Genomic DNA, 14825 nt, shown 5'->3' with positions numbered 1-14825 from the left:
GTTTTTGTACTTATTGCGTCTGCTTAATTTGTCTTTTTCAAGGAGAGAGTGTTTTTATTTCAGAGAAAACTACTGAGATGTGAGGGAGGAGTCTGAGCTCCCGCTGCTGCCGTTCTGCGAAGGGAGAGCCCCTAGTTAGCAGTGCCCCGCCAGCCCGTGTGTTGGCCTGGTGTCGGGACGGGTGCGCGTGGGAGAGTGCTCTGTGCATGTGGATATACTGCTGAATAGCAAAATCAGAGTCTCTGTAATTAGAAGTTTGCTTCCTGTGTATGAAGGATGTTGACGCCAGCTTTAGGTGAAGGGGTCATGCCAAGCTTTCGCTAGAAAGAGCTAATTTTACATCTCCACGTTTGGAAGGGCAGGGCTAGTCACCGAGCGCAGGGCTAGTCACCGAGCTGCAGCCCGCCTTCCTGGGGCAGGGCTTGTCGGACACGATGTGCTGCACGCAGTGTTGCTGTGGCCAGGCTGCAGCAGGGAAGCCTTGCCGCGTGCCGGGCTGCCGCTTGCATCGTGCTGCCGGAGCTGTGCCCGCAGGCAGCGTGTGGCAGCGCGCCTTTCGTCCCGCCCGGCTTGAGGTCACCGTGCCTGAGCTGCAGAGATCTGCCCCTCCCGTGTCTTCCTCTGAGCAAACTGTGGTTTCCAAACTGTCGCTAATTTGCATGTTGTAAATCAAGACCGTCAGCAGCGCGTCGCCTCCTCCGGGTACCCTGCCGTTTGTATCGTCCCGCTCCCTGCCGTGCCCGTTTCTGCAGCGCTTGCCGTTGAAGGGCTTGGTCCTGACGGGGCAGTGCTTCAGGGCACGGGAGCCGCTGCCGCGCTGGGTTGCGGGCGATGCGTGCAGCGCGGGCGCCGGTCGGCAGGCACAGCCCCGCTCTGCTGCGCGTGCTGGCTGCTCCCTCGTCTGGCCGCGGGGATAACGGCACTCCTCTTTCCTTTCCAGATCATCACTGAGGAGAAAAGGACAGTGTGTTTGGGTTGAAGAAGGACAAGTTCATTAGCCATAATGTATATACCGTCAAGCCGCACTCGGAACCCCCTCAGCAGTAAGACATCCACACATTGCATGTTAAGGAGATGAACGAGAACTTGGAAATCCACTGCACACTGTTGCCTATATACTTTGTACATTTAATTGATATTTGTGCTGAGGTGATCTTCTTGTCTAAGAACTACAACATTGTCTATCTTTTCTAGCCCAGGAGTATGCATATGCGCTCGGACACGCGTATGCGGTCTATTTCCTACATAATCATGTACGTCACCTTGAAAAGACAGACTATGATGTAACCATAAATCTATTATGTATTGGTACGTCTGTAGACCAAGATATAATTTTTTAAAGTAAGTTTATTTCTTTCAAGGTTTACAAATAACAAAGGTGCACCTTGTATTTAAAATTGCCATTATAGATGAGAGCGTGCATGCACAGTAATTTTTGTTTAAGAGTAATATTTTTAATGTAATAGATTGTAAGAAGCGGTAAGAGAGGTATCTGACAGAGATGAATGTGCCAAGCAAAACCACAACTGTGTCTATTTTAAAGCACATCGATGGCTTTAAGTACCACGTTGTTAAGGATTCTCATGAAGTGCCATAGACTGTACATCGGAGCAGAGTATTATTTTGCAGTGTTATTTTCAGAACCACGTTTTCGCTGACCGTACTCGTCCTAACCGGCCGGTCCAAGGGCGCCGCTCTGTTCAAACCAAAGCAGTCTCAGAAATGGCGTGTCGCTGCTGGCGGGCCGTGCTGCCGCGCTCGCGCGCGTTGCGCTGCGCGACGCGAAGCTCGAAAGGGAAAAGCCATTTCTGAGACGCGGTGACAAAGGTCTGAGGAACTTCTTTTGCTTCTATTTATAGCCTCTGTCAGAAGTCACAGGACTCTAAACGCTCTGCAGAGACGGGCTGCGCTTTCGCTTCGTCACAGTCACGCGTTAACTGGTGACTCTAAACAAGGGCGGCAGAAGCACTGACGTCAGATGCATGACAAACCAAAACGTGAAAAAATGGAGGTGTTAATTAGCGTAGGAATCGGGTGGGTTCAATACTCGGGTGAGTTTTATATGTGATTTTTTTGTTCAGATTAACTGCTTATAGCCTTAGAAAGCCTTTACAAAATAAAAAAAAAAATAAATAGATGTGCATTCAAGTTTTAAGAACGGATTCATCCAAAGGAATTCCTCTTTGTGGTTTGGATGTTGCAGCTAGTAAAGGGTATTTTTGCTCTGTTCAGCAAAGTGCTGACGTGGGGGCCAGGGCACTGGCAGCACAGCGCGGGGTGGAAGAAGCGCGAGTTCGGTTCTAGAACTCTCCATACTTCCAAGTTTACTGCGAGTTTTTATGCTTGAGAGAGATGCTTTATAGTTTAAGAATGACGTGTTGATTTTACTGATTGTACTGTACATCTATTAAAGCCTTAGATTATTACATTACGGGTTACAACCCATACCAATGTAATTTCAATCGTGTTAAGAAAGTATAGGTGACTTCACATGTTATCGTAGTTACTCGACATTATAGAATATTACTTATTTTTTTTTTCTTGTTAAAAGTGTAGTTTTTATTTCTTACATTTATTAGGTCGTTTTCATTTTCTAGTACCAGCTGAGTACCATTTCAGTTTCTTGACTCGTGTTTTATTGGAGTTTACCGATGAGTTTTCCGAAATAGGAGGAGGTAGTGTCCTTCATAACATGCTCAGTTTTGGGTTTCCGTGTAGCGTCATCCGGATATTCGTATTAGTGTTGACTAAATGATTTATATTTTGCCGATTTAATATGACAATGTAAGAATGTCAGTCATCGTTAGTTCTTGTCTAGTTTTCATTAAAAGAACAAAGATCTTTTATATGGATATCTTATAATTATATAATCATTGCTAAGTAAGGAGTTAAGTTGTTGCTATGGCAACAATCCTGGCAGACAATTGAGTAATATTTTGATGATTTATTTTGTTTGTAATTAGTTATTATGAGAAAATCTAGTTCCTAGATATTAGAATAAAATTTATTTTCTACTGTATCCATTTCAAATGTTAAAATATTGTTTAAATATTTTTTGAAATCCCTGAATATCAGGCCTTGTTATAAATAAGCTGCATAATCGATAGATCAAGGGACTTTTTGTTGATAATCCAAATACTCAAAGTTTACGTAACGAGAATTATAGCGTGTGTGTGCAAACTCGTGAGGGTTGATTATGCTGCAGTTGAGCATGTGGGAACGTATCGAGAGAAGGTTGACTTTTTGCACTTCTGTATATAGTCAAAAAAGAGAGAAACCTGTATAATAGTAAGATCTTATTTTGAATAAAAATGTCTATAATTACAAGGAGTTTTGTTAAGGCTAATAAAATGACAGGCTGAACAAAATTGCTTGCAAAAGTGGCACAGAGTTAGCACTCCATACCCCTTCGAAAAAGTTGCTTTGCTTTATGTGGACAGCTTGTAGTTTGCCAGGATTTTTTCAGCTGGAAAGATATGCCATCCTTCCGAGATCTCATGACTGACAAAAGCTCCACTGGTTCAAATCTGCCTGAAAACCATTATGAAAAAAAGGAGGAAAAAAAAAAAAAAAAAGGAAAAAAAAAGAAAAAAAAAAAGCAGGTACTTCAAACCATCAAGGTGAAACCATGGATCCAGTATTCCGTACATTACTCAAAAACTACTGCATGTTTAAAGTATCAGAAATATATTAAAGGTATATACTACTCAGACCAGTTTCTGAAGATTTCAGTGGTTTATTGTTCACAAAAAAGATTCTTCAAAACCGATACTGACTTTCACAAAAGAGTTGAATCATGAACAGGCAAACCAAACAGCACACCGTAGCTGTAGTTGTTACGTGATTATTTTTTATTGCTGTAGTGGTCCTGTTCTTTTAGCAGGTGAAAAAAAAAAAAAAAAACCAACGAAATTTTACAGTTTTAATGGGAAGCACTCAAGAAACCTTGTCGTTGTCAATGCCAAAGCCGGAAAGAGAAGGCGGCCGGGCCATTCCTTACCTCCCTCCGGGGCTCGCACGGAACGAGGGGTAAGCTGCACTTATTTGCAACCCCGCAACTTTCATCTGCTGAAAGGACAGATGTGCTTGGTTTTACTATTATGTAATCACAGACTTACTTTTGCTTGTAGTTGCTCCAAATTATGTACTCTGTCCTGGGCTGCAATTTGTTTTTATGCTTATTTTATTATTACTGCTATAGTTGACCTTGCTGTATGGAAAAATAAAGTGAAATTGCCCTAATAAAAGTTCTCTTTCTTAATTACGTTTTCTGATAGCAGGTTGAAAATTGCACCGTTCTCTTTTACACGCAACTTTGTCTGTGTATTTGTGCGCCTGAGGGAACGTCATTTACCTGCGGAGAAGGAGCCTGAGGGGCCCCGGGCTTCGGTTTCCTTCCCCATGGTGTGCCGGGTGCAGGGTACGTACTGGGCACGGTAAGGGGACGTGTGCTGTGAGGTGACTCCGTCCAGCGGGGCACGCGGGTCCCTGCGGCCCAGACACCTCCAGAAGCCACCGGAGCCCCACGGGGCAGCACATGGCGGCTGTGGGCTCCCCAGGGCTGAGCCCCTCTGGTGGCAGTGGGGCGGAGATGGCAGCTCTGGGTGGACAGGCTGAGCCCCAAGTGCTGGGGGTGTCCTGCTGCAGGCGCTGGGCCGGGGCACATCTGGGGCTCCCGAGCTGGGGGTCCCATGGGAGCTGCACTCCAAACCCCGCTGCGAGCGGTGCTGCTGACGGCCCCGTCCGCCCGCTGCTTGGTTTTCTCTTCTAAAAGTACAGCTCTGGTCCAGGAGTGGACCAGCAGTGGATGTTACCTGTTCCTACGTTCCCTTCCAGTACTGCTGTCTTTTAGGGCTTCGGGCAAAATGAGCTGTATGCCTTGTTGCGTTAACAGTGTGCAGTGCCAGGGGAGAATGCTGCAGTGAGCCGACCTGTTCGGGGGGTGGGTGCCTTGCTGAGGTCAGCACCAGGCTTTGTGCCCTGCGATGGCATGCTCGGCTTGCATCAGAGGCTGTTCGTTTCCATCTGTGCACAGAGGAAAGTCTCCCAGTGCTCACCTGAGGAGGAGTCCCTCCAGGAGTCCCACAGCCTCCCTGGAGCTGCCAAAGGGGCCCTGTACCGTGGAGTGCTGCGCTGCAGAGCCCAGACACCTCCACAGGGCTCTGCTTGTCCTTGCTCCATCAGGGAGAGCTCACAGGGGCACACTGCTGCAGCCTGGGCACAGGCATGGTGCGGTGCACAGCATGGGGCTCGGCATGGACGCTGAGTGCTGTGCCTTGGGGTCCCCATGCCGCAGGGTCCCCATGAACTGCCTGTGCCACATCCCCACACAGCAGCTCCGTGGGGAGGGTCTGCAGAGCTGTGCCAGCCCTGGGCCCTGCAGGCCGCCTCCTGCTCCCGATACCCACTGCTGCTGAGTGCTGCGGTGGCAGTGTGAGATGTGCTGCCGCGTTCACAAGGGCCTGGCTCAGTACCGAGCTCCCAGATGCTGAACTCGGTGCTGGATAAAAACCAGCATCAGCCACTGAGAGCCGCTGCATCCCCGAGATCCGAGGTGCATGCGCTGCAGCGCGCTGAGTGGGTGCTGCTGCTGTGCTCACTGCAGGGAGCAGCGGGCCTGGCCTTGGAGGAGGCTGTGCTGCAAGGGGCAGTGCTGTGTGTCTGCAGCGGGGGCTCCTGTGCTGCTCCCTGTGGGACCTAATTGCTACGTCCCTGCCATCCTCGCTCCCCCTGGTTGCAGCACATCCTGCAGCAGAGCTGCCAGGGGCCATGCAGCGCCTGCACTCACGGTGCTGTCCCTGCAGTGGGTGCGTACACTGCACTGCACGGAGTGCTCTTCCTCGGGGTGCTCTCTGGGTGAGGCCGGTGCAGCCCCAGAGCCGAGAGCTGTGCTGGGCCAGGCACAGAGTGCTGCCAACCCCGCTGCACTGCCCCCACAGCAATGGGTTTTGCAGCACTGGTCCGGGGGCTGCGAGTGGCTCTGCAGAGGTGTTGTCAGCGTGGCATGGGGCTGTGGCACTGCACTGCGGGGTGAGGACGCGCTCTGGGTGGCACCCACGGCTCCTCCTGAACTGGTGGTGCAGTGTGAGGCCAAAGCGCTGTCACTGAACTGCTCTGACGTGGGTTCAGAGGCTGCCCCGGGCCTTCCAAGTCCCAGCTCTGCCGTTTGCCTGCAGGTGGCACTGGGCCGCTCCTCTTGGCCGCTGCTCGCGGTCTCTTGGCCAACCCTTCAATTTTTTGGTCTTCACTTCTTTTCTCAACCTCCATTTTTGTTCTGGTTTCCCACTCTTTTTCAGCCTCTCTGTCTTTTTTTTGGACTCCTTTTTTTCAGGCTTCCACTTTTTGGCTTTAGACTTTTGGCCCCCACTTCCTGCTCTGGCTCTCCGCTCCCAGCCCCGGCCTCCCACGCCTCAGTGGCCTCATTTCCATGGAAGAAGCACAATGCACTCTGAGCTGTAAATAAAACCCTTTCACAGTTGCCCTTAAGTTATTTTCTAGGCACTTCCATGCCCCCCCTCGGGGCAGCTCGGTGCTCTGCTGGTGGCTGACCTTCGCACCCAGCACTCGGGATCCGGTTGTTGTCCTTTGGAGGGGCCGTGGCAGCCAGAGGCGGCTGGTTGGCAAACAGGACATTGGCCTCCAGCACTGGGCGATAAACGCAGCGACAGTGATGGTGTCTGAGGGCGGGTGCTCGGCACGGCGGTGGCACTGCTTTGTCCTGCACCCACTGCCCATACCCAGAGCCGTGCCTCAATGAGCCTGCCCACAGCCGGGCACTGCGCGGGGCCACGTGTATGGGGCGAGGCGTGAGCCCGGCTGCGGGCAGCAGCGCGTGCCGCTGGGAGCGAGCGTGCGGGTTGGAGCTCCATGAGTCACCGGTGGGGTGGGTGCGTTGGGCAATCTTCTGTTTCCCAATCTGTTTTCCTCCGCAGGAATCCAGCCCTCGCTCTGCCTTCAGCGTGGCCAAGCCCAGCCCCGCTGCTGCTCTGTGCACGCATGCCTGTCCCTGCCCGCAGACACGGGCACGGCAATGCCCCGGAGACAGAGGTGAAGGCAGAGCGCTGCCCGCAGACCCAGCTGGCCCTGGGGCGCGGTGTGGCTCTGCTCTCCATCCTGGCAGACCTCTGCAGCACTGCAGCCCGAGGTCCCCGCCGGGTGAACGGCCGCGGTGCTGCGGTTCCTTTGTAGATCCTCCCCTAGCAGCGCAGACATCACGGCTGTGTGAGCGGCGCTGAGGTCTCCTGCTCTCCGAGGGGCACCGACTCGAGGCACTGACGGGCAGGACTCGGTGTAGAACTTGGCAGCTGGTACAGGCGTGCTGTGACAGCCTCTCACCAATCAGAGTATTTACTAATTTCAATCCCCAGCACGTTGTCCTTCTGAGGCGAGCGCTCGCTCTGCAGAGAAATCTGTGAAATGAGGCACATGATTTTCCAGCAGCACCGTTCGCGGTTCGGTTTGAGATGGGAACAGGAAGAAATGTGTCAACACTTTCGTGTCTCTGCATGTTGGAGCGGCGTGCCTGGCCACGGCTGTGCGCTGCGGGTGCACGTGTCACAGGCAGCACCAGGGGCTTGTGTGGGGCTGTGCTCTGCTGTGCATGGCCGTGAGCCCGCACCCCACAGCACTGCAGGAGCTCCTCAGCACCGCCCCACAGCGCTGCTGTGTGCAGGCGCTGCCGTGTCCCGGCAGGGCAGGCCATGCTCTGGGCCTCCGTGCCGGGTTTGTGACGGTGTGCCCTGAGGTCCCCACACACTGTGCTGCTGTGGGCATTTGGCTGCGATTGAAAACAGGCTGTGTGCAAACCATTTGTTTTAATTAAGCGTTGCCTCCTCAGGCACATGCTGGGACAGGGGCTGCAGAAGTGGGGCTGATGGCTCAGCGAGATGCTGACCCAATGAGCTGCTCAGCAATGGGGTCCAGGTCCCCAGTGTGGCCCCACGGCCAAAGCACAGAGCCACAGCCCCTCACTGAGCACCCTGCCCTGCTCCTTGGCTCCGGCCCCCAGCACAGCCGCTGCTAACAAGGCTCGCTTGTTCAGTCAGGACAGCGCTGGAGATGAAGCACCCGGTGCAGGACTCAGCTCTGGGTGCTGGGGCCGCTAGGTCCTGGTGGCTTTGCCCACAGCCTCAGGCTGTGTCCATGATGGGATATCCAGGCTTTCTTCCCTGTGTACGGGAGCATTTCACAGTGAAATGCCATTGGCACCCTGAGGGGCTGCCACACTCCAGCATCTCGGTTTTAACACCACTTCAGTGTGAAAACACGAACATTTTGACTGCAACTATGGAATGACGAATGTGAGCGCCAGACATCTGCCACTCGGTTCAGAGCACGCCGCCGTTCCCCATGGCACAGGAGCACTGAGCAGGGCTGTGTGGGGCCCTGGGGCGGTGCTGCTCCTAGGCCCCATCCCTGCCCACAGCGGCGGATCCCAGCAGGAAAAGGCCATTCACACTGCAGCACGTGTGCCCGGTCAGGAGCTCAGCTCACCCAGCAGCCACAGCGCTGTTTGCAGAGCTCTTCGTGCACAACAGCTGTGTCTGCAGAGCAGCAAACTGCGTGGGAAAGAACAGCGATAAATAAAAAGTTATTAAATGTAAACAAAGGCTCTGCAGGAATGGCTGAAGGTTCAAAAGCTGGGACCTTCATGGGCTCCTTTCGTCATCCCCTGGGAACCAATTGTGAAATCTCAAGAGTAAGAATTGCTTTCTTTCCCTGCAGGCCCTCCGGCCACAGCCACGTGCAGACAGACCTCTGCACAGCCGGGGGCTGCACAGGGACACGGGGCCGCCCAGAGGGACCCCCTCCTGCAGCGCTCCTCCACGTGGGGAGGAGGAGGTGAGCAGCACTGCGGTGGTGCAGCAGCACCCAGCACAGTGTGCGCCGCTCCCTGCTCTGCTCAGTGGCTCCGGTGCCCGCGGGCTGTGGGCAGGATGGGGCTCACCCCATCCTGCAGCTTTGCAGGAAGGAGCTGGCAGCAGAGGCCCTAGCGTGGTTTGCATGGAGGAAACCAAACATGTGGCTGCACAGCTCACAGCACAGCACGGGATGACACGCACGAGCAGCAGGCTTCTAGCCACGGCCAGCAACCATGCCCTCAGTGCATGGAGGGATGTTGCATTCCTTCTCCCACGTCACGCTCCACATTTGCTCTGCAGTGTGGCACAGGCGAGAACTCTCAGCCGCCCGATGCAGGTCATGCAGCACGGTCCTGTGCCACAGGGAACACCACCAGTGCTGCCCCTGTCACCGCACTCTGCATCCTGCGCTGCTCTGCAAAAACAGGAGCAGGTCGGAGGCGGCCGCGCTGAGCTCTGGCTGAACTGCAGCCTTTGCTCAACACACTGCAACCACCGGCGTTTTTGTTTAAATGCAACTTCTCCCAACCCGCCCTGGAGCAGACCACGGGCTCCCAATCCGCTCTTCTTTTGATTCAACGCTTGCAGTGTTTGCTCTGACACAGGAGGGAATCTTAAGGGAAGAAAAGGCTGCAGCAATCCTCCTGCCCAAGGGGTGAAGGAGCACACACACACAGGGCTGTGCTGTCGGGAAGATCTGTGTGCCAGTGGAGCCAGCAGGGACTTGGACGTGAGCGAGTCACAGCAGAGTTCAGCCAGTTCTACAGGGAACACGTGGCCCAGTGAGCTGCACCACGACAGGTGGCCAAGGCAGCACGCAGGCGTGGGGCTGCGCTGTGAGGGGGATCTGCACAGTGCTGCCACAGCCAGCAGTGCCCTGCCTGCCCCCAGCACAGCACCGGTCCCACACACCCACGGCTTGCCCCCCACCTGTGGGTTCCCCAGCAGGACCATGGGGTGGAAGAGCCCATCTTTCCTGGGCAGCGATGGGAGCAGGAGGTGCAATGGGTGCCTGCTGCAGAGCGGCCGCTCCTCTGCCCCTGCTGTGCACAGCCCTGTGTGTATAACGCTTTTTCTGTGGCTGAAGGAGATGCAGTGGGGCTCACAACCCACTGGCTGCTCGCTGCTTTTTTCAGCTGGCTCCGAGAAGTGCGAGTAATGAGGAAAAATCTGTAACAAGAAGTACAAACAAGTCACGGTCTGCCATTAGCCAGAAAGTCTGCCCTCTGCCTCAGCTGCAGCTTGATTCAATCAGAATAATGAAGCAGAAGCTGTGCAGAGAGAAACAACACTTGGGGAAGGTCTGAAAACACGGAGGCACAGCTCGGAGGGCACATCGTGCAGTGGAACCTGAAGCTGGGGGCACATGAGCTGGTGCTGGGCCAACTCCTCTGTAAGTGCAGCGAAGCCCATGGCGCGTCCGGAGGGGCACCGGGAAATCCCCGCACCCTCGGCAGAGAGAGCAGGGCCGGTGTCAGAGTGGGGGTGTGGGGGGACATGGCCATGGGGGCACATGGCCACACAATGCCCGCGGCCCCAGGAGGTCCCAGCAGCAATGCTCGAGCACACGGTGCCAGGGCCCTGTACCCCGCAGCCCACAGAGGGCCCCACTGCCCTGAGCCACAGCTCCTGGGTCACTCGCTGTTTCAATGGTTTTCCCACATCCATTTCTTTTAATAACCACCAGATGGTATCTCTTGGCTCTGGAGACCAAACCAGGAGTGACCCTGCTGCTATGAGCTGGCACAGCCCTGCCCCTGCCCCGCTGCCCAGCAGCTGTCCCACCCGTGCTCTGCAGGGCCCTGACCGCCTGCACTGGGGCTCTGCCGTCGCTGTGTGCCCCCCCCCGTGCCCCCCAAGGGCTGCAGTGGCTGCAGAGCTGTGCTCGTGCTGAACCAGACCCTGCTCAGTGCCTGCCCATGCAGCATGGGCTGTAAACACAGGGACACGGCGTGGGGACACCGCTCAGGGCTCATGTGGGGACGGGCGAGGTGTGGCACTACGGCCGCCTCGGGCGCCACACTCACACACAGCTGCACTCCCCCCAGCACCACCAGCACATCACCGCTGCTCTCCTGAAGCTGTGCACCGGGATGGGACTGCACTAAAAGTGTGGCACAAGACAAAAGCAATCCGTATTTACTGCTCCACCATAGCACAACCGCTTCCTGTAAACCACGCGGCCGTCGGGAACCGAGCTCTCGCGCTCCTCGTGTTCACCAGACCCGGAGTCGGTGGAGATGGGTGGCACTGTGCGGCGACACAGCTGCTGGGGGTCCCGGTATGGGGGGGGGGGAGGCTTGGGGCCGGGGGAGCCCCTCTGCACACCCCACGTTACTGGGTGGGGAACCCAGCAGCACTTGGCCATGTGGCCAAGGCAGCGTGCTCCTCCCGCCGGCCGTAGTGCGCTGAGCCAGATCTGCCCCCATTAAGTACAAGGCATTAAAATCAATCATTAATAACTTTAAGAGGTTTGTGTAACAGCAAACGCACCCGCTCATGTTTGAACATTAACAGAGGTAATTTTCCTTCTCCTTTAACTTCTCGTAGATAAATTCTAGAGATTACAGATGGATTTGATATTTCCCATGATGTTTTCCAGTATGTTTTCAGAGCAGCCTCTGCACCAGGCTCCTGGGGCTCCAGCCCTGGAAGCAAAGGCTTATCCCCAAGAGCCCCCGGCCCAAGCAGCTCAGGCTCCACCTGGCACAGCCCCTGGTCCCGGCTCAGCAGACCCCAGGCAGCGTGAGAATGCCCGCCCATGTCACAGCAGGGTGCTCAGGGTGCACGAGGCAGCAGGTCCCAAGGCTCGGCTGCCTCGCTACGCGGTGCCCGCTCTCGTGCCTTCCCAGCCATTTGGGAAATGTGACCGTTAACATCTACTTAAACCTGGATGGAATTGTCCTCCTCTGCTGGTAGCTGAACCAAACACCTTATCTATTGAGAACAGTAATTCCCATTTAAAATGGCAGCATGGGAAGGAGGCAGGGTGCCCCATGCTGAAATGAGAACAGTTCTCCAGTACTGGCTGTTATCTTCAGACCCCCAAGTGTGGCTGCTCGGCTGGGACCGAGAGGCCACTTCCACTGTGCAGCACTGTGCAGCTGCACCAGAGCAGCACGGCAGCAGCACAGAGCGGGAGCCACTCGCATGCTGTGAAATTCAGGAGGCACTCCAAACAGCAGCTCGGTTACCCTTTGGTTTATGGTATGAGGAAGTTTTCGTCAGACAGGGAGAAGAAAAGACACAGTTTGTCTGCATGGGAATTCGTGACAGTCATGCTGGGTACTGTGCTGTATGGACTATGCATGCCAAGTTCTCATGTTACCCATTGCTGACCATAAAACTGTAAGCTGTATCTTATGAGGCCGTACTCTATACCCTAATTGCCACTACCAGCCCCAGCCCCCTGCATCGTGCTGCTGGCCAAGATTTCCCAATGCTGGGGCTCCACTGCTCCCTGGGGCCGTGTCCTGCTGCATGTGCTCCCACTGATGAGCCCACCAACAGCTTGTGCTGTCAAGAGCCAAATGTCAGCTCAGGTGCGACACACGCACAGCAGCACTGCTCCCACAGGGTGGGACGGGGCACAGCAGCTTGCCCTGTGTGCCCTGGGCTGGGGGCAGTGGGGCCCCCCAGGCATGGCCTTACACAGCAGCCAACCTCCCTGCAGGAGCAGGGCTGCTTCCCAGCAGCAGCACGGGGCCTATCTGCTGCAGACACCCCACAGCCCTTATCAGCCCCGCGCTGACATCCCTGGCTTCCTGCCCAGGGGGGCACACAAGGCGGGGGGCCCTGCTCAGCCCCAGCCCACAGGCTGCAGGCATGAGGCAGAACTCACTTGCTGCCTGTCCTCAGCCCACCTATCTGCTCACACTCACATTTCCCAAATGCATAGTTCCCAAGTCAGGGCCAAGCCTGGGCGTTCTCAGCAAGCAAAGCGAAGCTGGCAGCTACTGAGAACTGCGATGAGCCGCCATTGCTAACAGCCTGTTGTTAAGCATGTTTAAACAGACGCGGATGAGCCTCACTCCTCTTGCACAGAGCCTGCTCACATCCATTAAGCCAGACTTTCCTGAGCCTGCACTCGGGGCAAGTGGGTGTGCTTGCACATATCTGCGCACGCACACCTATACACTGAGACGTGCCCACACCTCCAGCACCAGCAGCTGTTGTGATGCTCACGCCCGAATCCCAGGCACGAGCTCAGGCCCTCTCGTCCCCCTGGCACCCTGATGCGCGGAGCTCTGCACCATGGCCCCGCAGGCTGTGCCCTGCAGCGATCCCGGGCCATCCCCGCACACCCACGCGCTGCTGCGGTGCGGCACCAATCGGCCTGGCTGGGAATTTCCGTTTGCTCTCCAGGGGGCTTTCGTTCCTCATTAGGGATGGATCATCCCTTGGAGTTCAATCAGCTGTTAAAAGAACAAAACATTAGGTTTAATGGAAGCCGGCGTCACAAAGCCTGGCTTGTGTGGGAGGGGAGCAGGGAGGCGAAGCTGCAGCGTGCTCAGCCAAAGCCACGGCGATGGGAACCTGCTGCAGCAGCACATGGCGGAGCGCGGCAGAAAGGTGCTAATGGAACATGTTGGATGGTTGCGCTCCAAAATAAGAACAGATCGGTGGCACAAGCAGGAAGACGCTAATTTGCTGCCTGCAGATGAAGTCATGTAACAGCATGGCTGCTAAAAAATGTGCCTCGCTCTTCTCCGGTGGAAGCGCCCGGCCTTTAACTGTTGCAGTACTGCAGTCGGAATGTGCAAACTTCAAAGCGGAGCGTGGGACCGCCGGGGGAAGCAGAGCGAGAACGCCAGGGACTTAAACACTGCACGAAAAGGAACGTCTCAGTGTGCCGAGTGGCAGCTGCTCTCCGGCAGAGCCCTGCGTTCCTCCCGAGGCAGCGGGGCCAGGTGGGCTACACGCACAGCGGCCTCGCAGCGCCGCGTCCGCCCTGCAAAAAGCAACAGGGAGACGGGAGCACCGGGAGGCGCTGGGGGGAGACGGGCATCTCGAGAACCCCGCCCAGCACAGAGCGGGTCCTCATTGCGGCCCGCGGCCCGCGGAGCCCTCGGCCGTGGCCCCGACCTGTGCGGAGAACGGGTTCGGTCCGGCCGCGCTCCCGCCCTCCTCTTACTTACAGCTTCACATCCAGCCCCGACTGCACATACGGGCCCCGCGGGAGCGTCACACCGAGTGCCACCTCTCCGCGCTGCCGTGACGGCGTGGGGAGCGGGCGGTGCTCGGAGCGCGGCTCGTGTGCGGGCAGCGGCGCTTCGCGATTCAGCGTCCTTCCACGAGAGCCCCGCCCGTCTCCGGGAGAGGTCCCGGCTGCCCGCGGCAGGACGCGGCTCGCACAGCGCGAGGCCGGGGCTCCCGTTCCGAAGCTGCGGATGAGGGCATCGCCGCGCGGCCCCGCGCTGTGCCGGGAGGCAGCTCCGCGCCCCGCACCGCCCCGCACCGCCCCGCGCCGCGCCTGGTCTTTCTCTTCCTTTCGTATTAAAGTTTTGAAGACTCTTCAAAGCGGCAAACGCGCAGTTAGAGAAAATGGGTACCCAAGAAGGAAAGCTCTCATTAGGACAGAATTCCAGACGTTGCTTCAAAGCGGCAGCGCCGAGCGGACGCCCCCCCCCCCACCCTCGCACAGCGCCGGGCGCAGCGGGTGGCCCGGTTCGGCTCGACGGAGCGTTCCTGTAATTGAGCGAGACTCCGAAGTCTGAGGGATGAATCCATATGCATGAGGCGCTAATAACGCTCCGTCTGAGACGCAGCTTTCGTCCGGGAGCCGCTCCGACCGGCTCGCGTCTCGCTCGGCGCACGTCTGACTCCGACGCGAACGAGGAGAGACGGCGCGGAGCGGCGGAGCGAGCCCCGCTACGACAAGGAACGCCGACGCGCAGAGCCGGCGCGCACCGCGGGGCGCGCGGGGAGGGCTCGGGGCGGCCGGACCCACCGGGGGGGGGCCGA

At 56.3% G+C, this 14825-nt stretch overlaps 2 protein-coding genes across 14 annotated transcripts in view; both read left to right on the top strand.

Moving 5' to 3' along the window:
• Positions 1–3903, top strand: part of MBNL1 (muscleblind like splicing regulator 1) — a 51346-nt gene extending 47443 nt beyond the window's left edge. For all 13 annotated transcript variants that reach the window (XM_021393634.1, XM_021393636.1, XM_021393637.1 and 10 more), the window contains one exon: positions 941–3903. Coding sequence is in view for 1 of the 13 variants with exons in the window: in XM_021393633.1 (XP_021249308.1) it covers positions 941–951 (11 nt within the window). In the remaining 12 variants the exon portion in view is untranslated. The remainder of the gene's footprint in view (positions 1–940) is intronic.
• On the top strand, positions 13595–14810 carry LOC110397382 (dapper homolog 3-like; the record flags this gene model as incomplete). Its single annotated transcript, XM_021393592.1, has 1 exon — positions 13595–14810. A coding segment is annotated over one exon (984 nt), but the record flags the coding sequence as incomplete, so codon positions are not given.

This window comes from Numida meleagris, chromosome 4 (assembly GCF_002078875.1).
Source record: "Numida meleagris isolate 19003 breed g44 Domestic line chromosome 4, NumMel1.0, whole genome shotgun sequence".
Classification (NCBI taxonomy): domain Eukaryota; kingdom Metazoa; phylum Chordata; class Aves; order Galliformes; family Numididae; genus Numida; species Numida meleagris.
The sequence above is the reverse complement of the archived record's forward strand: the minus strand, read 5'-3'. Positions and strand labels throughout refer to the sequence as shown.